This window comes from Haliaeetus leucocephalus, unplaced genomic scaffold (genome assembly GCF_000737465.1).
Source record: "Haliaeetus leucocephalus isolate CR32 unplaced genomic scaffold, Haliaeetus_leucocephalus-4.0 Scaffold992, whole genome shotgun sequence".
Lineage (NCBI taxonomy): Eukaryota > Metazoa > Chordata > Aves > Accipitriformes > Accipitridae > Haliaeetus > Haliaeetus leucocephalus.
Window position 1 is genome coordinate 372,235 of NW_010973428.1, and position 27,919 is coordinate 400,153.

General features: G+C 37.1%; 1 protein-coding gene across 1 annotated transcript in view; it reads right to left on the reverse strand.

Moving 5' to 3' along the window:
- The window catches only part of QKI (QKI, KH domain containing, RNA binding), a 126,365-nt gene that overhangs the window by 47,105 nt on the left and 51,341 nt on the right, over window positions 1–27,919 (reverse strand). Inside the window, exons 4-5 of the mRNA XM_010584523.1 lie at window positions 25,026–25,076; window positions 4,409–4,552 (exon numbers count right to left, since the gene is read on the reverse strand). Of these exons, the coding sequence (XP_010582825.1) occupies window positions 4,409–4,552; window positions 25,026–25,076 (195 nt within the window). The remainder of the gene's footprint in view (window positions 1–4,408; window positions 4,553–25,025; window positions 25,077–27,919) is intronic.

Consider the following 27,919-nt stretch of genomic DNA (forward strand, 5'->3'; position numbering starts at 1 on the left):
TTTCTCTCTTGTTGTTTATGAAAGTGTTTAGAGGTGAGAGTGTACGCTTTGCTTCCTTTATTTCACAGTTTCACTAATTCAGACTTATTCAGCCTTATGAACAGCTTGCTGGAAACAAGACCACAGCTATAGCAGCAACTATGATATGGTTAAAGGACAGTAACATCAGTTAATCCAGCACTCTTCAGGCCAGTTTGGTATTTCTGCTTCAACATTTGAAGCTTTGTAGCTCTGCAAAGTTGGTTTTGTTTTGATTTTTTTTTTAATTTGACCTGAAGACTGGCAAAATTTATTTCTAACTTCAGCTCCTCCATACAGTAAGAATTACCCAAACTTTCCTCTATTATTAAATGGTTTATTACGTTTGCTAATTTGGACTCTCTATGAATTTATGTTATAGATCATCTTGGTGTGGAAACTGCCTTCTAGTAACATCTCTGTTTTGCATCCTTTCCTTACTCCATTTTTAAATTCCTCAACTACAACACTGAAACATCTACTACTAAACAGGATTAAAAGCTTAGGAACACTATCGAAGACTGATGATAATTGTTGTCCAATGCATAAAGCTGCTACCAAATAAAAAAAAAAGACCATTATAAAATTGGTTGTTTGACTATCATCTACTTTAAGTCATAATTAATGGTATCCCATATTAAGGAATAATTATCTTATCTCTTACATAGCATGGTTTTATTTGTGTTTGAATTACCTTAAAAAAAATCATTGTCATTGATATTCATCTACTCTAAGGATTTTGACATTATGAAATCAATATTGCTACAGTATTTATTTTATTTAAGCTCAATGATTCTTTTTGTTTAAATAATGATACTTTCCCCCATACCATACAGCTAAATTTAAAGATATTCAAGACTGAAAAGTCTAAAATCACTATTACAGGCAAGAGCCGAATGTCCAAACAAAATTAAACAATCTACTGAAACATTATTTCCTACCCATCGCAATCTTAAAATTCCATTATTGCAGTGGCAAATGATATACACAGCTTGACAGGGAGCATCACTGACTAATATCACGTTGCAGTTGTCTTCAGACAAGACGAAAGCAGCAACCAAGTAAAACTACAGCTGCCCTGACGCAGGTAGAGCAATAAAAAAAATCTGAAAAACACCGACTCCAAAACAAATTAGAAGAGTTAAGTAGAAGCCAGAAATACGATCTTTTCCTCAGAGAGGAAGAACGTGGAGTTCAAAGGAAAAAGGGCTAAAAAGTATTTGCCTGAAATTTGAATTCTGTTGTATGTGCCCTATTCTATATAAAGACAGTTAGTATAAAGGTGAATTAGTAATTAAAGAGACCTGGACATCTGTGTAATAGGAGTATCTAGAAAACACATTCAGGTAGAAGAGTTTATTCAACACTTCTTAGAACATGTCAAAGCCTTACATATTTCTAGCAGAGGAATTCAGCCCTACTGTCCAGGACCTCAAAGAATAATTCCAAAGCCTTAACGACACTGTAACTTGTTATGCTATAGTTAATTACTACATACATCCCCTTACACAGGCTCTGAATTTTTTCTTACGTTCTGACCAGTATCTCACTGAACTATGGGAAGTGGAAAAGAATTAGTGCTACAGAACTTGAAGTACAGCCGAAATAAAAAAAAAAGTTTTGCATCAAAGAAATATAAATGAAATACAAAATAATAATAATTAAAAAAAAAAGTTTTGTCCTTTCTCCTTAGGGGAAAAAAAAAAAAAGGCTTGTTCAGCCAGTCTGCCTCAAGTTTTCCTTTTCATTTCTAAAGATAAACTGTTTGACTATACCACTATCTTGGTAAAAATCCAAGACCAAGTAGAAAAGGAAATTAATAATTCACATCCACAAGGAAAAAAATCACTAGTGATCCAGATCCATAAAGATGAGAAGAAACAGATTTTACTACTGAAATAGTCTCTGTTCACCCAAGTACCTTCAAATGGAAATCCATTTTAGAAATGTGCCTATTTGTGTGCTACTGCTATAAAATTTAATTAGGCTTTTTAATACCTTGAGTATAAAAATAACTGATTATTCCAAGAAATTAGTAACTCATTCCCATCTCTAACACTAGCTTGCTTTTCTGAAGTGTATCTCAGAAAACCAAAGCATTGTCACTATATGGCAAGAATGAGACTGAATCTTCTCTCCTACACAAACTCAAATTTTATTCAAGTTGGATGGAGATAAAACAGAAATACATTAATATCTTTTTATCAATTTTAATCCTCTGACATTTATTTGGAAAACAGTAATAGTTGCAGGTATTCTACCACGTGAACGGGAATTTCCAATTTTCCATTCATACATTTTAGAGCATCTTTGGAAACTTGCAACATCCACAATTTCCCCCATCCTATTATAATTAGCTAGGATTTCTTCTTCTCCTCATACTTACTCTGATAATTGAAAGGTTTATGGCTTTCTTCATAGAAGTTTTCAATTCACATCTTTTAACCCTAATTTTTCAACTCTCAAACTGCCTGAAACCATAATTTGATTAAACAACCATTTTTTATACTAATTGAACAGATGCAATAGGTATTGCAAAAAAAAAAGTTCACCTATATACTAATTCATTAGTATGTACTACACATGCCTGTTTCAACGAGGCATAATTTTCAGAAATGAGAGCCAACAGACCTTTAACTCCTGCACATGTAATAAGCACCCCCCAAATCTCTTATGCCTACCCATAATATATAAAGATGTTAATGAAATGAACTGACAAAGTGTTTTTCAAGTGATGCTATATTTGGACAATAGTTAGCCCTGTGTTGTTGGTTGTTTTTCTAAAGGGGAAAAAAAAAAATCTGTAATCAGGATTATAGAGCTCCCCCAACTGATTAAGTTACTAAATGAGGCAGAAGATTTTCAAGACAAAGAGCTGGCTGACACTATCACAATGAAAAACTACTAATGTATTCATTTTTTTTGGCGGCACAAAACACACCCAGCCACCAGCTCCAGAAACCCAAGCGTAACAAACATACACAGAGTATACACCTTAGTACTTCAGACATAACGAGTGTTTGTGACCTATCAGGTCATCTTGAACATGACCCTTCAATCATATTACTCAGGAATAAGAGGGAGATAAAAGAACCAACAGATGTTTGACAAAATTAATTCTCTATCACACAGAAATGAGTTGTGTGTTTTTTAATCTATTTGCTGCATAGTAGTTAGAGAATGAACAGAAGGGTTTCAAGTTCTGCCCATATAAAAAGTCTTTTTCTTATTACCATTTCTAATCATGACTATAAACTCAATCCTAATGTGCTCAAGATCTCTTTAGTAAATTAGTAAATTCTGAAGATCTACTTTCTACAGTTTTCTTCTGCTTTCAGAGATTGACAATGTGCAATGCAAAGAGGTCTAAATCACATTTTTTTCATACTTCTTGCTTAATATTCTACCATATTTTGTTAATTCAAAAATTAAATCTATCTCCTTATCTTTGGTAAGTTTTAAAAACACATTTTGAATAAAATGTGCTTATGCAGCTTGTGTCACCACAAGTTTCTGCATGGCCAGCATCTGTTAGCATTCACTAAGCACCCAAAATCACTAGGCCATTTCAATACCACCTACTACTTTCGTTCACAAGATAATCTCAATTTTTCCCCCACTGACAAAGATACAATTTATTTTTATCATTTTATAATGGCACAAATGTGGTGGTAAAAATCAGCACAAGATGCAAGTTAATGGCATGGGATGCTCTATACAGCCATGCTGAGTCACCCTGCTTTAAGTGAGAAGAGAAGATCTAAGAGAAGGGCTCTCACAGGGTAATTCTGGTCCCTGCAAAAGGCTTTAAGTCATCTGGGCAGAAGGCAGTTTATATTATCAGGAAATGAGAAAGACAACCCATTTTCCAGTTTCACTATGTTTGTTTCTCCCCAGTATACTGACAGCAAAGTTTTTTTGATACTGTGTTCCTGAAGGGTTTTGTTCTTTTTGGAAGGTGTTTAATGTGATGATCTAAGAAAACATGCTGCCTTTTCTTAAAGTATCAGAATCATCTCAAAGCAAAACATATAAGCGTGTCATATTTCCCCAGCCTTAAAGTGAAGCATCCTTATACTGAAAAAAGGTGCGAAAGCTAGCGTTTGTAACAGTTCAGCACTACCTTTTAAAGGTGGTAAGAATTTCCTGCATCTATATCTAAACCAGGCCAAAAAACCCCAAACCCATCTCTTAAAAATATTATTCTATTCTGAGGAATAATTCAATCTGGGATGAGACATTTTAAAGATCACTAGAGTATTACAAAATAGTATCTAAACTTCATTTTAGTATGCCGCTCTGCAGGCTTACTCTTACTGCTGCAGTATTAATTGTATTTCAGAAGTAACTTCTAGAAATAGAAATCGAAGACTTGCATACAAATACTTACTGCAGGTATCAGTAACTTTTTTACTTCTTCAACAGCCCTCTTCAGTTTTATTTCTGCTCTGTTCTGAGCATCCTCCACAGTGATAAGTACATGTAAATCTTCATTCAGGTGTTCCCAGTTGGGCTTGCCTCGGTTCTGTTCTTCCTAAAAAAAAAAATTAAAACACAGAAGCTATGAAGCACTGTTACATTCTGTATAAAACAACCACATAAACAGTAGACAAACTCAATTCTGCGAATGGCACAAAAGGTACTTTCAGCAAGATGGGAGAAGACTTCTTCATACTGTGGAGACTGTTTTGGTTTATGTGCTTAGATAACAAGAACTTAGGCTTCAAAAAAGCTTTTGGGGAATTTTGTTTGTGTTTTGGAACTTCATACTTTTTTTTTTTACTGCAAACCAAATGTAATTTCTTAAGAGCACCTTTCCCAACCAAACAATGGAACAAGAACAAGAAGTACTACAAACACAGTATTGCTTTCGATATCCTTTGGAGCCTTTCAAGGGTTAAACAGATAAAACATACTGGCAATTAAGCAACCTAATATTTTCAAGAAAAGTGAAACAGACACCATACATAGAAACTCCATCTGAATCACTCCAAAGGACAATAAAGAGAGCAATTCTTCAGTGTTAAAAATCGCTTTTAAATACTTATGAAGAAAAGGTTCAAGAATCAAACATCACAAAAAGAATAGAAGTTGCAATTTTCAAAGCAGAGCTACATGTACTGGATGAAGGGCAGAGAGGAGGAGATGACAAGGCTTTAATACTGAAGTCACAGAAGAGCATGTAACAAGACTGTCACCATTACACAATTACTCTGTGACATCAATGGCATTAATACTCTCAAAGATAAATCTTAGTAATGTTTTCAGAAAGAGAAGGCATGCTAAACATTTTCTTAGTGTAAACATTTTTAAACAACAGATATCAGGAAATTTAAGTAACACATTCAAGTATCCAGTCTTTCAATAAATAAGATAATGAACACAACACAGAAGAAACTTTCCAACTCTGTTTTTATCAAACAGCAAATAAAGCTAGCTAAATTTCCCAGAAACATAATTTAAATTTGACAATATTTAAAATTTAATAAAATTAGTAAAAAAAATTGGGGGGGTGTCAAAACTTTAGTAAAGGAGAAACATTTATTATAACTTTTGAATCTAAATAAAGGCCCACATAAACAAAAAACATTTATTTAAAACTTAAAATCCTGTGCATAATAGAAGAGCCTCCTATTTGTAAGACAAATATTTGTGGCTTAACCACAATTCACATTTAAAAAGAATTAAGGCAAGCAGTTAATTGCAAATGTGCCTTTTCCCCCAAATTTCATGAAAATTCTTCCAAGAAATCAGACACGCAGAGGAAATGTTTGAAGATTTAATACCAACAAATACTTGCAGTACTTTATATGAATTTATACCTGAGGGAGCACTGTTCCTTAGAATGTTCTATCCTTAATTCAGCTGTTTTAAGTCCAAATTATTTTGTGGAATAGACAACGATAAAAATGGGGGGGGGGGAACAGAATCATGAGATGTATGGAAAATTTATGTAAAAGAATCAGTACTTTGAAGGAAATTTCTTTTCACTATTCCTCATGTAACATGCACATATGTGCTACTCCATACTATCAGCTACAGTGATTTTTTTTTTTTTAAATGTTATCTTAGCCAACTTTCTAAGCAACGGTGGCTGTGAAAATATCTCTGTGAATTTCAGAAGCTGAAAAAAGAAAGAGAGAAAAATAACCCTCATTTATAAAACAGAACCTGACGCAAAGCGCAGCTGAGTTATAACATGTTCCCTGCTGTAATTTAATCTTTCAAAGAACTATCTACCACAAGGTATTTGCAGCTTATTTCACTCAATCATGATCAAAACACCACTATTACTATTTAAACAATTCAATTTATTATATTTTTTTTAATCCAAAGCAGGAGTGAGTTGTTTTCTTTTAAGACGGTGACAAGCTATATTAATATGAGGTAGCACAAGGTATTATGTCACAGGTATGATGAATGAGAGAAGGTTCCTAAACCAGCAGAGGGCAGAGCAAGAAACATGCAGCTACATCTTCTTGCACTGGGGGTGAGCTGGCACAACGCTGGCATGGGAAAGGTACTGGTTACTAACACATGAGGTGCATGATAAACCTTCACAACTATAGTACCACAGGAAAAAACAAAAAAGCAAGAGGGACAAATGACAAGGAAAGGTGTTCCCAAGTAACACAGCAAGTTCTGTTCCTAAAAGAGAAGGAACGTCTAAATGAAGTTTTAGCTACTATGCAATTAAATGGTGTGCTTGTACATAGTGTGGGCAAGCATAAAGGGGCCTCACTGCACTGCATCCATTTCTTCCATAATTAAAATAATACGGTGCAAAGTCTCAAAAACTTGGAAGATTTGGACACATTACCACCTGTTGGCAACAAAAACCAAAATGCACACTGTTATAGTGGATTTATGCCTGATTTGTAACTTTTAGAACATAGAATAATATTTTCTTTGCTACATAAAACAGCATAGCCTGCCTCTCTTATTCGGTATTTAAACATTTCAGATTAACATAATCTCAGCTATTAGTGCTTTACTTCAAAATTGTTCTGTTGCAGCCTGAGGATTTTTTTTGTTCAGTTAAAAAAAACCAAACCAAACCAAACAAAAAAAACCCCAAAACCCAAACAACAGCTGCCCACAGGACAATAAACATATGATACTGTGTTATTTTTTTTTCCATAACCCCTAATTTACTTTTAGGTCGAACGTGTTGTGTGTAAGGTCAATAAACACATGTATTACTAGGGTCAGACCTCCCAGCACAAACAATCATACAAATACTTATCGGTAAGATAACTGAACTAGTATATGACTAGTTCTACATATGCTCTTCTATTGTCATGAAGTACGTTAATAAAAGTCCTGTTCTCATGGAGAGTACTATTTCTTAAGTCAAACTGTAAGACTGAAATAAAAGTTAAGAAGAATAGAAGTCCACACAATATGTTCTGAAAAAACATTTAGTTAAAAAAATAAGAGAACAGAGTTTGGAACGGGCTTCCAATTTCTTCTGTTCTACTTCAACGCACTGGGCCTTCGAAATCCTCCACTGCTTCCACTCTGTCCCACAAGGTTGCTTAGTGGGTTAACAGTTTTCCAAGAAACGTCTTCTGGTTTATTGAAAATGCTATTTCAACATTGTATCAATAGGTATGTTGGATTTTTTTTTTTTTAATTATTTTTTAACCAAAAGTGGGAAATTCAGATCTGCACTAGGTCATTCATTCAAACAAAAAGTCAGATGCAAAACATATGACAGGGCTAGGCTCATGGGAGGAGAGAGAACCTGCAACCTCTCGCAGTTAAGAGCTGCAATTTTTTATGCTACCTCATTTTCCTTTTAAATCCTGAAAGATTGGTTTGGAAAAACATATTTTCCCCCAAGTAAAATCTTTACTTAAATTAAACTAGTCCTCTGTGCAACAAGTCTTGAAAACATCTTTTCCCAACCCTGTCTTATTACAGAAAAGGCTGAACGGGTAAATTGAATATATCTGGAATTCAAGTTGGAAGGTATCTTTCTTAAGACTCATGAAATATAGTCCAAGACTTTAATGGTGGGTTAGGGTTTTCTTTTGAAACTGGGGAGAAAATGGTGAAAAGATGGGCAGGAGAGAATGACTACAACTTGCCCTGCTGCTTAACTTTGCAGAAAGAAACTACAAACTGGGGCTATCTTGAAATGAATTGCAGCTAAGACAAACCAAATTACTTCACAGAACCAGAGAATGGTTGAGGTGGGAAGGGACCCTGGACATCATCCAGTCCAACCCCCCTGCTCAGGGCAGGGTCAACTCAATCATGTTGCTGAGGGCCAGGATTTAAATATCTCCAAGGATGGAGTCTCCACTACCTCTCCAGACCACCTGTTCAGCGTTCACCCAGTGTTCACTCACAATAAAAAAAAGCTTGTTCTTATGTTTAAATGTAATCTCTCTTATTTCATTGTGCCCATTGCCTTTTATCCTTCAGTAGCAACTGTTGAGCAATTTGGCCTGGCTGCCAGGTCTATCTATAGAATAAGCAGTGAGCAGTAACAGAAATTGCCATGAGAGTTATCCTGGACCAAAAAAAAAAAAGTTACCACAGCAGGAAGGGTATGCACATAGAAGAAAGAAACAGCACCAAGAAAACCAGAAAACCTGAATAAAAGACTTGGGGAAATGAAACTCAATTGCATATATTCAAAATTATATTACATACACAAGAAGTAATTTACAGCATGAAGTTTTCCTGCATCCCAGAGATTGTTTATGGAAGAATTATACAGGAAAAATGGAGGTAGTGAAGATGCAGGAAACTACAGAGTAAAATGATTTATGCCACAACTGTGGGGAACAACAATATTAGAAAAGCTTAATTACAACCAAACTATCTTGTCTGCTAAATTAAAGAACATTAAGAGCAACATAACTGGCAGATGAAATTTCACTGTGCTCCTTGTTTGGCAGAAATTTCAGTATCCTTAAATATAGCCTAATTCTGTAAACAGATTTTGCTTTCATTCTGTTGCCTGTGCCTATACACTCATTATCCTCAGGGTACCTATACACAATAATGGACTTGAAGAAACTGCTCAGTATTTATCTTGCTATTAAGGTCAATGGATTGGGTAGTTTAAAAAAAAATAATCTTGCTTCAACTCCTCAAAATTTATTTGCACAAAAATAAAAGATAAAGTGACATAACTACAGAATTTTTTTTTCCTAATTATTTTTTGTTTTCTTGGGGAGGGATTTAGGAAGAAGCCAAAAAGCAGGCAGAGGGTGTAACTGACTTGCATCTATACAGCCAAGATTTAATACTAGAAAAGTTGTTCCATGAGGAGAAATACTGAAGTCCAGCTCCCTGTTGATTTGTGTCCTGTGTTCTCCATACACCTCACCCTACCACAGTAATTCCAAGCCATGGTCTTAGACCTCCTGCATCCCAGTCCTTTAAAGCCACTTCTATTTACATCTCCATATCCCATCCCAAAGCTTCCTCCTTAATACCTCAACTATTGACTTAACAAGAAAGAGACAGCAGCTTACTAGCTTTCTATAAGGTATGCAAAGCAGATGACTGAAAACTCAGTACATCCCTTCCCTCGACTACAGATATTAAATTAGGCCTCTATCTAGCCAGTAATTTTCAAAAAACTTTAAACCCAAAGGAAAGAAGCACCTGTCAAAATTGACTAAAATTGTTCAAAAGATTCAAATAGTCGATGGGGAAAATATTTTCACAAAAAAAATATTTCACAAAATATTTTATCAAGAACTTTAAAAAAAAAATCTCAATCTTTATTTCTCACCACAAAGGCCTAAAGACCTTCACAGTATTGCTGACTGACTGAAAATAAGTTGATGAATTAAAAACTGGTGAAGTACAATCCAGTCACTTCCAGCTGTCAGAATGCCATTAAAGGAAAATGAAATAAACACTGAAAAGAAATACTTTCCTAATATCTCTTTATATGCAGGCAGGGATATATTAGATAGACAATAAAGAATGCATGCAATGTGGTAAGAGCAGAAGGAAGTTTTCCACGTGGCTTTTTTTTCAGAAAGCTATGCCCCATAGTATTTAGAAAAGTGCAACTCCCATCCTATGCACTTTTCCCACTCTACCTCGTACAATTTCTAGTAATGTTGGCCACTAGAAAATACAAATACAGCTCAGTACCAACAGCAGGGGCCTTTTAAAGAAATAAAGCCACTGGCTCAAGGAAGTGTTGAGAATGAACCTTAGTATCTGCACTCATCTTAAAGTGATAAGTTATTAAATGCTGTTTTCACTGACCTATTACGACAAACTGCTCTCCCTACTGAATGACAAAAAAACCCACAGAAAAGCTGAAGTAAAAGGGAGGAAGGTTTTCATATAATGTCAAATTGAATGCTATAATTAAAAGGCATCAGAACAGCTTTAGTCCTTTAAACCGTACAAAGGTTTAATTTAAGTACATTCTAAGAACTTTAATTAAAATTATCCTAAGATATAAGAAACAGTATAATCACTCATAACCACTTCTCCTGGTCAAATAGAGGAGCTAAGATGTGGAGAGAAGAAATTCAGCTATTTAGTAAAATTACCACAATATATTTTGTCTAATAAATTGTGCTATAGGTACATTACAATTGACTGTAGTTCTAGGTGAATGTTTCCTTTCCATAATGAAAACATTCACACATATGTATCAAAGTTTTAAAAATAATTGGAAGAGCAGTTTAAAAGAAGCTGTGTGAATTAAAAAAAAAGTTAATATGTTGATTTAAAGCAATTTTGAAACAGAAGTTAAATTTAACTAAAAAGTGATAAATTAGAAAGTCATTGTAAGCAAATTCTAGTCCTGCTGTAGTTTAAGTGTTTTCAAATAAGAGTTGATAATGTATTGTAGCCATGCAACAACGTCAGGTGTGAATTAATGAGCCGGAGAGAAACATTACTCAACCATTCAATACTGATTACACCTTACTTAACAACCTTTTGTTGACACAGTTGAACTGGTAAAAACCAAGCCAGAGTAATCTAAGAAGAATGCTCTTTTCACTAAACTAAGTCATTACTCCCAACCTTTCATAGGCCACAAGAGTTGTCCATCTTGAGCTGTTCAACGTGTAACTTTCATTCTTGTAACTGTTCTCTCTGCCAACCTGAGCTACAGAATTTTAAGGTTTTGGTGTCTCTGCTGCAGAGATAGCTGAAAACAAACATGTGGAAGAGAGAGGATTTCTGTAACATATTGTGCAAGGAATAAACCACTTGGAAGTCTCAGATATACAAATAACTCCACATCAGCTGATACATATTCAAGAGAGCTCTAGCCCTAATGAAACAAAAATCACTTGAATTGCCTCTTACTGTTGTCTTATTGTATCCTTTTGCGACCAACCTAACAACTTCAACAGGTTTGCTCCCCTCACCCGGACAGTCCTTACTCCTCCACTGGGACGGACCCCAGCACCAGGCCAGCCTTCCGGAGAGCCAGGCCAACATGATGATGCAGCAAAAACACCCCCCCTTCCTCCCCCCGTTTTCTGCTGGACAAGTGAGTGAATAGGATCATAAGGGGCTACCGAGTGCCAACACAAGGTCAGTGCTGTAACCGGGAAAGGGAGAAGATGAGGGACCATATTTTAACCCATAACTGCCACTTAGAGACTGGCTCACCATATCTCACAAAACTATCCAAAGTGAAATCTAATTATGCATGTGCCAGCAACAGAACGCAGTTATCTTTATTATCTGACATGAAGCAACTTGTTCGGCTATGTAAGAACTAGGTGCTAGTATGTAGTAGCAGTTGTAAATACAAACATGGAGTTTTCTCCTTCCATTTTTGCTAGTGAATCTAACTCTTGACAGGACCGATCAGTGAAAAATAAACAAAACCTGAAAAACACCCCCCACACACACCTGTATTCACAAGTGTATTCACATGATATACTCCTGGTATTAACATTTCAATAAAAGCTCTTACTTTAGAAAAGTCCTGCAAACAAAATAAGTGCTTAGGTAAGTAGCAAAAATAGAGGTTTTTATCAGATGAAACTTCAAGCCAGCCCTGAAAAAAAAAAAAAAACAAAAAACCACAAACCAGTTTAAAATGATGCACTAATTACAGTATCTGTTTGAACAACAGAAGTAATTTTATAACATGAAGCATCGGAACACACTGATTGTCCTAACCCCTGCTGATAAACAGCTTTAATTGTGCAGTTACAGTAAGGCCAATTAACATAGACTTTTGCTCCTACTGAGCTTCTAATAGTAGCAGTTCACAAGCAGAAAGCTGGTGAAAAAATAATGTAGCAAAAGAAATGCTGACGGAGTAGCACCTGGTCAGGGAGAACACTGTAGCTTACTTCACGTTTAGAATTTCTGATGGAAGTTTTCTCCTATAGAAGCAACAGATCAATTGCTTAAATTAACAGACACATACTTCCTATTTTGAATGTCAGACAAGGTAGTATTCTTTAGTATGCCTTTAATTATCCATTACTATTGTATACTAAGCCCTCTTCAAAACAATTCTGGATTAAGAAGTGGGTGTCTTCCAGCTCACATTAAACCAGCCAGTAGCTGTCAAACATTGTCAACGGGCATTATCTAAAAAAAAAAAATCTTTTAAGAACTACTCTGAAAAAATCTGATGGCATGAAACAACCTAATGTTTAAACGCACAGAAGAGGATTCTGTTCTCCATCTCAGAGCCTCAACACAGACCAAGCGCTGCCCCAAGTTCAGACCCGGCCTGCAGTCAAAATGGTTCCTACACGCGACGAAACACCACGCTGGATCTTTCCAAAGGTGCGGCTTCACAGCCCAGCCGAGCTGATCCAACACCCGCGGTGTGCTGACAGAGGAGGAAGCCCCTGTCACCACACTCGCATCCCCCCGGCTCTGCACCCTTATAGCCGGACAGCGCGCTGCTCCCGAGTGCCGAGCCAGCAGGAACGCTCCACCGCAAAGGGTGAGTTTCTGTGAAACAGGCAACAGGACTGCATCTCGCCGGGATTTTCTTCTTGTCTATTTGTCTCAAGTTGTGCCAGTGTGAAAAATTAAGAGCAACGATTTGTGGAACGAGCTGTAGTGTCGACTGCTATCAAAACCCAGGAGCCTGTTACGACTGAATATTTCACTGTTTTGGGATGAAAGTAAAAAAGTTTTGTAGACGTCAATATCCTTAGGAAATAAATGAGAATTTAGCACGTGAAATGCACAGCATAAACACAATACCTGGATATATTTGTTAGAGATGAATGCAATTGTTAATACTGATACTTAAAATTACCATGAAGTGTCAAACTTTACCTAGTCAGGAGTGAGGCTGTTCGTTTCTCTGACCTTGGACTACAGGTATGAGTTTTAACCTTTTAACTTTACCAGTACTCCTGCAGTAGTAAACTTCATACGGAGACAGAGTTACGCTGATATCCAAGTATAATTTTATTCCCCTACAGAAAAGGGAATAAGCAGTGCAAGGCATTTCACAATACTGTGATTATTTTCACACACTGACCGCTGTTAATGTATCTGTAAACAACTACCAAATTCCCTGAAAAGAAAATGAAATACCAATAAAACCTGAATGCAATAGTATTCTTGATTCAGGGTTATCTTCAGATGGCTTTTTGAAGGTAAGTACCTCCATATTCTGAATCTCAAGGTACTAAAGATATTTTTAAATGAAGGCTTAGATCAACAAAATCTAATCTGTGACAGCAGATACATTCCTCAGAGCGTTCTTTAATCAGGAAATACAGACAGTATGTTTATTTCAATTCATGACTCAAGTCCATTCATTAGCAGTCACTAATGAAATTAACTTCAAAATAACCTGCAACTGTTCTAACATCACTTCTGTATAAACCTATCTGCCTCTAAGTTTAATGAGTATTATTAATCAGTATAAAGCCGATTCTGCTATTCAGCTTTATATGGAGAAAGGCTGACAAAAAAAGTAACCATGCACTTTCATACACAGATATTATTCTGTTTACAGACTCTAAACATACTTTAGAATTTTATTTTACCAATTATTGACAGGATGTTAAAAGCAAAACAGAAAATATATCCAGAATAGACCAGTTTTTATGAACTAGTTATTCCCCCCCATGATCTAAAAAGGTATTTCTTACAGTAGGATTAACGTGTCAGTAACATCATATTTTACTATATAATACTATTAAATTTACTCTTTTAAGTACATAAAGATTCTTTTGTATATCTCAGTTTTTACTTAAGCAGTATTCTAGATGTATTATATTCTAATTTACCACTATATTTCTACCCAGGAGGAAGACTAGTACACTGGTACTAGCCTTGCTAACGCATGCCTCTCTATTCCACCTGAAAACTAAAACTCTGCTAAAGTACATGCTGAAAAGCAAAATAGTCTTAATTAAACTGAAAGTCTGATGCTTGTTTTTCATCTGGGATTCTCAAACTAGGAGCGCTGAAAGTGTTGACATCCAAAAGGACCTCATCTAATATACTTTCTGAAACTAATTCGAGGCATAGCAACTTCCAAGAAAGTTGCTTTAAGAAAGAAGTTGCAACTCCGAGAAAATGCCACGTAACAGTCCAGCAGTTGGTACATCGGTTCAGGAAATGACAATCAAGATCCTAATACCGCCTCAACCAAAAATGCATCAACACCACCATGCTGACGTACCAGGAGTGCTCTAACATCAGGCCAAAGAAAGGCAGAATGAGGCACTTTCCACTTCGTCCTCTAAGGCGGCAGATCGCTGCCCAGGAGGGGAAAAAAAATTTAAAAAATATATCCACAAAGTGCTGGAGGCATCTGTGGCCCCATGACAAAGGACATCACTAGGAGGTGGGTTCCTGTTCTTTTACTTAGGACTAGAGGCTTGTTGCAATTGTGAAGGATTGGGGAAAACACATAAATAGCACTTTGAGGAGAACCTTTATTTCCAACCTCAAGGTGAGCCCCTTAGTTTTTCCTTTCTCCATTCATATGGAACTTTTACTTTCTTCTGTGCAACGAACACAGAAGATGGAAAGCATCATCAGAGCCTGTGGTTTAATGATTTGGGAACTTGATGGAAATACCTGAGGGGTGCTTTCACATTTCTGAATACTTACTCTACAAGTACTGCTACCGCTACTCCTCATCTGTATTTAAGTGAAAAAAGTGTCTGTTCATTGGTTCCTCAGTCTTCTAGTCTACACAGTATAGTGCTCTTGAATATTTCTTTAGAGATATAATAGTTAAAAAAACCAACAAACACCACAAACAAAAAACACTGTTCTTGCCTGCAAGTTGGACTACTGTTTACAGTATACTGAATTTTGAACACTGCAATCAATGTAGTATTAGTCACTAGCACTTGTAAAAGAAAAAAACATAAAACAAATCATATTTTTGTATTCCATGGAGAACATGATCAGCTCTTAAGCTGGTAGTGTAATTTTACACTTTTTGAAACATTTTCTTTCCTCTTTCACAGTACTATCATGTAACTTTCATCAACAGTAACTGCCCCAGATAATTGTGGCATCGGTCTTTACTGAATTTCAACCATTTTTGTTTCTCTAATCCATGTTTTATTTCCTCTCTGCCTTGCTTAGATTTGGTTGCTGCTTTGAATAGCAAACCTGGTCAACACTTCAACACTCCCCTCCTCAATAATTTGAGCTCCCTGTTAAATTGATCCATTTCTCAGTGAAGCTCATCCTCAAACACCTGTGCTCCCACTCTTCTACAAAAGTTCCACATATAAGTGATGTCGAACAAACCATGAGGTTCAAGAAATAACAAAAAAACCCCATGCTTTTCAGGTGCTACTCTTGCTTAATCTAAGCATGAATTCCAGCAATTTCCACTCATTTATGTTAAAACTCTGTGAAACAGACAAAGCTACATTAATTCATACATAATTTATTATATTTCATTTTTTTATAGTTAGGAATAAATGACTTTTTAATTTCAGACTGAATTTACAGCTCTGTTGAAGAAAAGGAGGACAAAGAAATACAAAGAGAAAAAATATAATAGCTAAGTGACCTTTTGGAGCTATCAGAATAAATAGAGCTGCTTACACCCTGCATTTTAATGCCAACATATCCACACTTCTACTTCCCTAATCTCAATGTGCCTATCACTTCCAGAGTCCAGTGACTCAGCCTCTGCTTGAAAATCCAACGATTTTGCTTTTAGTGTTTCCTCAAGGATGACGTGCATATATGCCTCATATATATATATAAAAAATAGAAGATCTATCAATAGGGATTCCTCTGCATAAATCTTGGTGAAGGTCTTACGGGAGCATATTGTAAAGACAACTTTATAGAATGACAATATAGTCACAACAACCCTTCACTTTTTTTAGTTACAAAATAACTGTAAGCTTTTAAAGGAGAGTACTCCTCCCCATTTTCTCATGCTGTTAACATTTACAATAACACACGATTACTAACCTCCTTAACATCTTTTCAGAAACTGCTTAACACTTAGTAAGAAAAGTGAAATTTCACTCACTCCAAATTCTTGCACAAAAGTATACGAAGATGTCACTACAGAATATTTTTAACAGAAACTCAGATTGAACATGTTAACATAGCCTCAGTGTGCCAAGAAAATTGAAAAGTAACACCTCTTAACCCGCCATGTAATAGACAAGTTCCAGATACAGTTAAAAACTCTGCACAGAACTGCCAGCTAAATTTAAGAAAATCAAAAGGAAAACTCTTTCCTATTCCCCCTCCCCCCAAAAACCCCAACTGAAGTAAAAAAAATAACAGCTTCATAGTTTTTACTCCTCGTATGCACAAAAAACTTGTGACCTCTGTTTAAGAATATGAACAGTTACCACTGTTTCTTTAAAATCAGATGACTTGTAATGCAAAATAAAATTATTTTTATAGTAATGTTGTTAGCTTTATTTTAGGACATCGTGGTCTTTAGGTTTTTACTATTTGTCAAAGCAACAAAAATAAGAGACTCATGACTCAAACCAAACATACCTAGGTAGTATTTAAGCTTCGAATAACTTGCCGAGCCATAAAGAAACTGTTCTTGCTCAAAGAAGTTTAAAAAAATTAAAAGAGGGAAAACAAACATTCATCACCTCTGGTTTCTTAGATTGGTTCAGGAGAAGGTTGGAGAGGGGAAAGGGTAGAGGAAGGGGAGTAACTTTAAACTTTAACCAGCGACACTTTGCCAATAGTACTTTACTGCCAGGCTACAAGAACGCAGAAAAATGCCGGAAAAAGGCCGTGCACAGAAAAGCAAAGGTCTTTTTACTGCCAGGGCCAGGCTGATACAGTTGCAATGCCAGAGCTTTAGCTCAAAAGCTGTATCTTACAGTGATTCGGAATGGCTCTTTCTGTTCTGGATAAACGTGTAAGTTAACAATAACTGTGAGTTTTGACAAGAACATGCACAGTCAGACTGCAAAAAAACAGGGGTGACGGTGGGGTGGGGGTGAATAATCAATGTTACAACAGATCTCTTGCATAAGCTGAAGTGCTTTGCAGAATCCTGTCCTTAATGAAAAAAAGGGTGTCAGCATTGGTATGATTACACCTAGTATTTTTCTTATTTCCCATTTCTTATTTCAATCCTTGGGATGAATCTGCCTTGAAGATTTCCTCAAAGATGCATAATGAAGAGCAGGTGTCTGAATCACTCCTGCGTCTGTAGGTCTGCAGGAATGGCAAGATTCAAGCGCCTAGGCAGCTAAATGCTATTCTGACTAATGAGATTCAAATCACCCCTTATGCCAACAAGAAAACGTAGTGCTCAACACAAACCAACCTTTTTTTATAAGTGGTTGCTTAAACGATTATTGTCAGGTTTAGACACAACATCTGTGCTTATAATCAGAACATTGATCTCACATAGTCACCTCAGAGAAAGAAACTCTCCCAAATCACAAGTCAGAACGATTCTGAGTTTTCTTGTATAGAAGGCTTCCTTCCATAGACTTCAGTTCAGCAACAGAGCTGAACTGGCAACCGCTCACTCCCACCAAAACAAGTGGCTCCGTTCCTTTCTCCTTCCTCTCTGCCGCCTGCGGAGTCCTTCCCTCTCCTTTGCACCAGCAACAGCTCTGGCTGGGCCCTTCTAGAGCCAGTTTAACACGGCAGCAAGCTCCCGCTGTCAGATGAGGTTTTGCCTGTTTAGCAAGCTGAACTGGCTCAGTGACACATCGCGCGAGGAGCAGACGAAGGAGGGCACGGGCGCATCCCTCCGTAAGAAGCTGCCAGCTGTCAGTCACACCTTGAGCAGACTGCACAGCCAGCACCAAACCGCTCACAACGGGCTGGGCTGAGGGCGAGGGAGACCCCTGCTCTGACTGTCCGACTCGCCCAGCGTGTCTACAGGGTTGCACTTAGCGCTGCTGCCATAAAATCGCGAATTGTACTGTAATACATAAATCGCTATTTAAAAGTGAAGTATTCTGAAAACTCGGTTTCCACGCACCTCAAGTTAGGCATGCAAAGCAATCAACATTTTCCACTTCAAATGTTACATCTCAGTTGGTTACCTGAGAAATGAACATACTGTGTCCCATTTATTTAAATAAGGGTGCGGCAAAGAAAAAAACCTAGTCACTCACAGTGTAGTGATTTACTCCAAGGAAAAGTTCATTTATACAAAAAGGTTGTAACTAGCAACCTTAATTCTAGCATCTTCTAATTTGAATTTGCAATCTCAACACTCTTCTTAAAAATGTGTAATTTCACCAGAGACATCAGCTGGGTTTCAGTGGCCCTGTTTCCCTGTTCATCATACAGCAGCACTAATACTGCCCCATTACATAAGGCTTTTTAAAAAAAAAAAAAGAAAAAATGAAACAAAACGCCTTTTGTAATCACTTAGGAGTGCTTTCCACTAACGAATTATATAATTAATGTGTCACTCACTCACTCGCTCTCACTGCTTTACACAGTGATTTCTCCCACAGTACTAAATTCTGGAATTTTCAGATTTACAGAAGCATTAGAAGGATGCTTGCATTTTGGATTAGAGAGGAGTGAGACCAGAAATGATGCTCAAAGTTAATTCTGCAGTCAGCAGGCCTTGGGAAACTACTTATTACAGAAGGGCTTTCTCTTAGTGACCAGGTACTGTTAAGTAGATGACTGCCCACAGTTCTTATCCCACTGCTTAGATGACAGCTTGCTCTGCTCTGAATAGTGGCCCCTTCTACAGCCCATGGGTCTTCTGAAGAAGATAAACAGTCAAATTCATTGACTAATGTAACAAACTTGTCTTCCACAGAATATTGTTGTTAAACAGACATTATGCTACAGGTGGCATAAGTTCACAGCATGTTACCAAATATACTGTGGTGTCCAGACAGGGTAAGAGGTTCTTCACCAGTTGGAAACAACTGAAAAGCTAAATTTCAGGGTCACTCTAATCCATATAGTAACTGATTTGCTCCATAGCTACAAAGCTTACCAGTTAATTGCAAGGTTTTTATTCAGGTTGAGCCTCCATTTATACAGGTTTTCCGGGGGTTTGGGTTTTTTCTCCGTGCCCCCCCCCCCCCCCCCCTTTATTTTTTTGTTTTGAGGAATGGGCTGCATGAGCTTTGTGTCCTCTGCTGGATTCATACTATGGAAACAGTTGTAAGCAGTGCATAAATAGTGTAGTATGTTGTTGTCCACGATTCATTCAACTTTTTCTTCAACAGTGACCCACAATCAGTAGTACAGTACTGAATATAACAAAAAATACAGCATTTCTACAGCATTTTATACAGCATTACTGCTAAGACTGTTAGATTTTAACACATTTAATAAGTCTATCCTTATATTTTATCTCCATTCTCTTATTTTTTTGCTAAGCTATTAAAACAGCAAGTTTACTCTAAAACTATAACTTAATCTGATGATTACACAAGCATGTATTAATATGTCTTTCAGTTTTAATCATTTTACTCCCTCCTCCTGAAATAGTTCAGTTCTTTCCATATTTACTGGGTTGCAACAATTACAAAACAAATTTATTTGTAAACAAACCCAGACAACAGTTCAAGACAAAGTAACAGCCAAGATATGAATGCAAATTAAATAAAACTAACTTCTACTTTAAAAATAAAGCAAAATTTTGTTATAGAGAATACAGAAAACTCTCTGCGTTTGCCACTGAGTACAGAATACAGGATCGACAATAAATGTTAGCTAATGAACTAAAGTTGAGTCCTTGAAAGAATTCAGAACTACTGCCTCAGATGATCTCAGCACACAAACCTTCCACGTATTTATGACTGAAACCTTGCACACAGTCTGTAATTATATTGTTTTACTGCAGCAGTTGCCTCAAATCCTTGCTAGAATTATATGGGATTTGACACACCCAACTTACCACCTAGATAACTCAAAGTGTGACCACTGTTCCACACCTTCTTTATGACCAATTTCATGCAACAACTCTTGATTATAACGACTGCAGAATGAGAGGTATCCAGTGTGTGGCATGTGTTCTCAACAATAGATTAAAATGTAGTAATAGTCATGCCAGTTAAAAGACTGTATAGCTGAGTGCCAGCTTGGCAATGATATTAAATGGCTCTTAAGAATATTGCTGATAATATATTAGGGAAGCCTTTCCTACAGTACAGAGATGATTGATCTTCAGAATCAGTATCCCCCTTTACCTCTCAGGTGACATCAATCCAGTGATTAAAAAAATATACATCAGTAAGCCACAACTTCAACACCTCATAGAAATTACAACATTGCAACCCATCAGTATTCTCTGGTGACTTTCACAGAGAGCTCTCTGGGCTCTCACTGAATCTGTCCTTAAGGTCAGGGTTTGGAATCCCTTATTCGCTTTCTACACTCACTGAGATGAAAACCACAAATTTTTCAGCTCATTTAAAATACTATACAATACCATCAGTTCTTTATATAGTATGTGTGCAACCCATTTAAAATAAACACCCGTTATGGGTTTGTGTGGCACAGTTTTTTTTGTAGTGGGGGAGGGGCCGCAGGGCCAGCTCCTGCGAGAAGCTGCTCGAAGCTTCCCCGGCTCCACATGGGAGCCGCCGCTGGCTCGGGTTGAGCCCATCAATGATGGTGGTAGCACCTCTGGGAGAATGTACTTGAGAAGGGAAACCTGCAGTGAGTAGGGGGACTGGAATGTGAGAGGAACCCCTCTGGGGATCCTGAGGTCAGTGAGGAAGGAGGGGCGGAGGGGATGCCCCCGCAGCCCGTGGTGAGGCAGCAGGCTGTCCCCCCCCAGCCCATGGGGGGGAGCGGGGGAGCAGATGCCCACCTGCAGCCCAGGGAGAGAGGAGCCCACGCTGGAGCAGGGGGATGGATGCCCCCCAAGATGGCCGCCGCTCCATCAGAAAGCCCGCGCTGGAGCAGTCTGTGCCTGAAAGACTGCAGCCCGTGGAAGGGACCCAGGCCAAAGCAGTCCGTGAAAAACTGCAGCCCATGGGAAAGACTCATGTTGGAGAAGTTCATGGAGGACTGTCTCCCATGGGAGGGACCCCACGCTGGAGCAGGGGACAAGTGAGGAGTCCTCCCCCTGAGGAGGAAGGAGCGGCAGAGACGAGGTGTGAACTGACCCCAACCCCATTCCCCGTCCCCCTGCGCTGCTAGGGGGGAGGTGGAGAAATCGGGAGTGGGGTTGAGCTGAGAAGGGAGGGGTGAGAGGAGGGTGTTCTAAGGTTTGGTTTTACTTCTCATTATCCTGCTCTGATTTGACTGGTAACAGGTTAAACTGATTTTGTTTCTTCCCCAAGTTGAGCCTGTCCTTTGCACGTGACCATAAGTGGTGAGTGATCCCTCCCTGTCCTTGTCTCGACCCACGAGCGTTTCTTTATATTTTCTCCTCATCCCACCGTGGCCGGGATGGGGCAGCGAGCGAGCAGCTGCGTGGTGCTTTGTTACCAGCTGGACTGAAACTATGACAACACCTTGTGAAAATATTTAATAGGAAAAAGTAATTTTAATTGAAATTATTTAAGTAACATTTCTGTAAAGGAGTAATTATGAAAAAATATTTCTGATCATTTTTAAACTTGAAAATTAGTCATTACATAAACACAAAAGAAAGTGAAAGCTATTCATAATTTTAATTCAAAGTTAAATATCACCACATTTACATTGCATACATACATACTAGTCTTCAGAGAGAATGTCTAGATATGCATCCTTCCAGATTACATTCAATTAGCAGTCCTACAACGGCTGTTTAGGAGACATCATCATCCTTCCAAAAAAGCATCCCGTTTCACATGAACTTTTTGAATCCCACAGATTTTGGTAAAATGTACAAAAACATTCACCAAAGGAATGTAATTTTTTAAAAATCTCATTAAACAGTGAATGTGCTGACATTTTCATTTGCAAGATTTTGAGTAAAACTGAGTGCGCAAACTGAATAAAAACTACAATTAAATTATCACAGCTCCACTGCTAGTTACCGCAATATGAAAAATTAAGACTTATTTAATTTTGCAAAATTTCAAGTTCTGCTTTTCCAACACAGTGCCCAAAGAAAAAACATGGGCAGATCTAGCAATTTCCCTCAGCTAAACAAAGATATTAACAAAGAGAGAAATATCATTAATAAATACTGGACATATTAAAAGAACCAAACAATGTCATTACAGTATGAAGCCACAGAAGCAAAGTAAATCCTTGATGAGTTAACCAAGTCTGAAGACATTTAAAGTGAGTAATTTTTAATAGATTCCAGTACATTATCAGAAACATGCAAAAAGTTATTAAAAAAATTAACTGCTTCTACTCTTTAGAAGACAAGTTTCAAACTTGTTTTGTTAAAAAGTCCATTATATACAGTTTTAGATTGCATGCTTATCTGCCCCCACAAAAACCCAGCCAAAGTTTAAATTAATACACTTCTGAATAACGGAAGTCAAAGTAAGATGGTAAGGCTGGGGAGAAAAGGTCATTATGTGCACGCCTTTCTTACCTTCTACAATGGTTTCATCCATCTTAGAAAATAAGACAGCATTGTGCATGAACTGAGGACAAAAATAATTACACGCTCTGCTCGTATCCTAGAGAGACAGCTTTAAGAAAGGTGACTTCCTTCATTCTAAATGTTTCCTACTCTTCAGGAAAGCACATGCATAATCCCTTTGTTCAAAATGACTTTCCAACAGATGACAAATTTACTGCCAACTGACAGGTGCTGATCTCCCACTTCCTGACCTGGCCGCTTTCTTTTTCCCCTCCTCTCCCTTCTCAAACTGGCACAGGTATTAATTTGGGTCAATACAGCTTACTAACTAGCAAAATTTTTTATCCCACTGAAATATACTCTCACAATAGCTGACCAAAATCTAGTTTCTTTCCTGTCCCCATTGTAGCCCCCTAACATGGAACAGCACATTTCCCCCCACCTCCCAGTAAAGAAGTAGAGCAAAACTGTACCAAATACATGTAATCCTGTACTGTTACAAATGATGCAAACTGTCTCTTTTTATTGATGATAAGGAAGAGGAAGGTCCAGAAAAATAACTAGTTTCCTAACTGAATAGGTCTGAAGAAGGTTCCTAACAAAGCATTCAAAGAAACATGGTAAGAATTAACAGTGTCAGCATGCTACTTGTCATTAATATTCTCCATGTTACAATTGTAGGCTGCCAACAAAATTAAAATATCTCTAAGTATTTGCAATTACATTTTAATTTTTGCACTGTATTATAACTTAAGAATTCATCCAGATGTGTCATAAATGAACTTTACTTTCACACATGAAAAAAACACCAAAAAAACCTGAAAAATTCCAGCCCCTCCCAAAAAACAGCTCTGCTATTTCAAAGAAGTAAAACCCAAGTATAGTTTCACAACTTCACTTCCCAGTTAGCACCCATCTAAGTGTCATTCACAGTCAAAAAATTCTGCTCTGTTTCAAGTGTCTGCATCTTTAAATAAGAAAATTAAACACAGCAAAAAGTTCATTAGTGGCAGAGAGAACAGGTATTTCAAGCCTGTATTTTCCATATTTTGTGTCTAAAAACCCTGCATTTATCATCTGATGATGTAAAAAGCATCATCCCCACAGCATACCAAGAAGCCACAGTCATCCAGCTCAACTAATTTAAGAACAATTAGTGCACTTTGCCTAAAGCCTGTAGTCCCACAACAGTTTAAGCTATTCTAAATCGGCGCTGCTAGTCCTACCTTGATGTACTAAAGTGCTTCAATCCCGTTCATGGTTCTCAAAAGGAACAGGAAGTTTCCAGATTTAGTTTTCAACTGGCTTAGCACTGAAGCACATCATCATAGTCATTTAAATCACCAGTAACTGCCACAAGGAAGGGAGAAAGTATGCCTAGCCAGGGCTGTGCAAGTGATACTGAACAGCAAGTGTTGACTTAAGTTGTCCTAAGAGCAGCCAGCCCTGGAACTGCAGCCTGAGATACCTGAAGGACTCAAATTTCCTGATGAGCAGTAGCACTCAGAGGCTGACTGATTTTTAAAACTTCAGCAATATAGATGGATAGTTCCTTCCTGCACCTCCAATACAGCCTTCAGAAAAGAGCAAAAATACTAATTTAAGAACACAAGTGATACCTTCAGGAGAAACTCAACATGAGCCCTCAGAAATGTCCCCAGCATAGAAATAATTCTAGGTTTAGACCCAGTACATAAGAGGTTGCTGAATTGCCCTTAGTGAGAATACTCTGATTTGAACACCAGCAGTTGGAGGTAGCAAATATTAGCCACTTAAAAAAAAAAAGAAAAAAAGAAAATCACTATGATGAACCACCCAATACAACTGACATTTTGAAGATAGGTTCAAAAGAAAAAACTTCAACAACTATTATCACAAAACCCTTACTAATATTAAACTTGTATATTTTTACACCAATTAGGTATTGCAAGAGCATGTAACTGATGCGAAGCCTGTCAATAATCAATAAAAGCTTAAATATTGTTTTCTTCACATTAAGCATACGAAGCAAATTCACCATTTAGGGAAGCGGGGAGGGGGGGGGGAGATTCTTTTTCAACAAGGGTCTCCTCAAACTATAGGCCATTTGCAAAAACTCACTGGAATGTTTACAAGAAGTAAAACATTTACTTGCCTCTACCTCCAAAACTGCTGGACCATGGTTGTCTCTGCTCTTAAAGGAGACCTGAAAAGCAAAAAAAAATTGGGCTTGTGCCCTATTTTGCTTCTTTAAGATGTTTAAGAGAGGCATGAAGAATTGGAATTAGGGTTTTTATTTTATCCTGCGAGGGACACAACTTCTTGCTTCTTGTTTACCCTTGAGACTGAAATCTCAAGAAGCCATAAGACAACCTAATTAAGGGAAAACAATGCAGAATCAACAGAAGCTAAGTAACAGAAAAAAGAACAAACTTTAGTTTTCTTCCCCTACCCCCACCTCTTTCAAGTTCTTTTGAATGACAAATAACAAAATCCCTTTCCAGAGTTAAGTATTCCTGCACTATCACTACTGGTGATTTATACAGTTTTATGAAATCTTACATGCTAAAAAAAAAATCAGTTAGAAATTTGATTGAAGTTGTATTTTAAAATTTTAAGATAAAAAGCAATCAGAAAAAAAGCTCAAGTCCTTTTCAGGGCCTTTTTATGTTTCAAAACAGCACAATAAGTAGAAAAACAATTTTTAGAAGTTCTTTGCAAATGGGAAACTGTGAAAAAACCACGAGCTGGCTAGCTATAAAAGGGAGACACACATGACTTGCTCTTCCACTACTAACATGCCTGTAAGACAGTTTGTATGGATGCTATAGTGATGCAGTTATCAGAATATAAAAGCTGTTGCAGTGGTTTTTTCTTAAAAATAGTGCATTTCATCTGCTAGCATGAGGCTAATTTAAAAAGGAAAAAAAAAATTAAAGTCAAATTCATACTAGATGCAAATGAGCAAAGAGGATAGCTTATGTGCAAAAAGGATAGTTTATTTTAACTAATACTCATTGCTGTTGGGGCAACCGTAACAGCGAGATGGTATGGTACCATGTAATCCATTCAAAAGACAGTTTAAAGCCCCTTTCTCTATTCTTTCCACCCACACTTCAACTATGTAATTACTATATATGAAAGAGGAAAGTCCAATTTTTCTGGCACATAGGGAAGTTAAAAATATTGCTTTTGAAAAACATGCAATCATCAAGAAAAAAAAAGCAGGATGCCTAAAAATAAGAAAAAAATATCTGAAGTACATTAAAGTACATACTTAAAACTATTATGAGAAGTTATGTTGTCTTTAAATTATATATCACAGATAAACAACGCACAACCAGTGCAGGGTTGTAGTCAATGTTTTAAGTTAAGTCAAATCGGGGAACTGGCTGAAGTTCCTCATCGTTACACACATGGAATGTGATCTTGCTGAAATGCTAAACCAGCATCAGACAGACTTAACACCCTTCTCAAACAAAAGAGTATTTTACTTTGATACAACCAGATAGAAACACCTGGTAACACAAGGTATAGTTTTTCTTTCACGGACAGCACTGGCTTAAGCAACTTACTCGGATAATGTGAATTCTGCACAACGGTAGGCCAAAGACCTGGCCATCGTTATTCTAGATTTATTCTTCAACTTAGCTCTCTCTATATTACCAGCAATTAGAATGGTACACCACCAGTTGCAACAAGCAGCAGGCACAGATTCAAACAGTACTGGCACTCAATTAAATGGTCCAGTGGCATAATTCAAAGGTGGTTTGTTTTGGTTTGGTTTTTTGTTGGTTTGGGGTTTTTGCGGGGTTTTTTTGATTGCAGTTTTGGGAGTTTTGGTTTTGGGGGGTTCGGGGTTTTTTTCTTTGTATGGTTGGTTGGTGTTTTTTTTGGTTTGGGTTTGGTTTGGGGGGGGGGTGGAAGGTGTCCTTCTACAGATGAACTATAAGCAGAGAATGGAATTTAAAAAAAATTAAAAAATCAAAACCAGAAAAATTTCATCTTTCATTAAAATACTGAAAATAAAGTATTAGAAAATAAGTCAAAATTAAGAAAATCAAGTTTAGTTCAAAAGAGTAACTTAGAGGTCTACAGAGCATTCGATGCCAGGATCACACACAAGATTCTTGTTTCAAAGCTATGAAGAAAGAATTCACAAAATTATACTGTTTTCTCCTTTCTGTTGAACAAGAATCCTTTTCATCAAAAACTTCTTACTTTAGTGGGTGAAATTAATAGTGAAATAGCAAACTAGAAGTTAAAGTAAAAACATTTTAATGTTTTAATGCAGACACTCATGTATCTGATATCATGGAATGTGAAGGTGAAGTTTAACTCTGCAAGTTAAGTTTATTTAACAACGAGCTACCACTGAAAACTGGGATCCTGACTGCTACTTCCCCTGAGCTACCCTTGCTGCTTAGACAATTGTGCAGGGGCCAATCTGAGAAACTCGCAAACTCAACTGACTCCTGAGGATGCACACGAAACAGTGGGAACAGATGTCCTAAGGCTTTTAATGGGGAACTGACCATTAGATCAATCCAAACATGGTGCCATACCACACTCAGAAAACCTTCAATAATTTCTGATAGCAAGAAGATTTTGTCCTTTGAGGACTGCTAATGTGATTAACTTACAGAGCTCAGGCATTACTCTGCTTAAGTGTGCGAGCCTCTTCAATCCTGCATAATTTGAAAAAGTGAAGACCCTTTGAATTAAATTCTGATTTAAGGACATCTGTGGTTATTTCAATACCCATTTACCACCCACTTAAAGAAAAGTGTATTTATATTGTGTCAAATTCACTTTAAGATTACCAAACATACCAATGACACACACACACAAAAATCTTACTTTTTTTCCCTGATGTTTTTAATACCTTTTTTACTATGCAATTTATCCTACCCATGCAATTATTTATCTTGATACACTCCTACCTACGCAACGTTTTCATACAAAGCATTAAATCCCATTTAAATATTATGGAACAGAAGTGACTAAAACAGTGACTAAAAAACTTTTGGAAAAGAACCGAGAATTAAA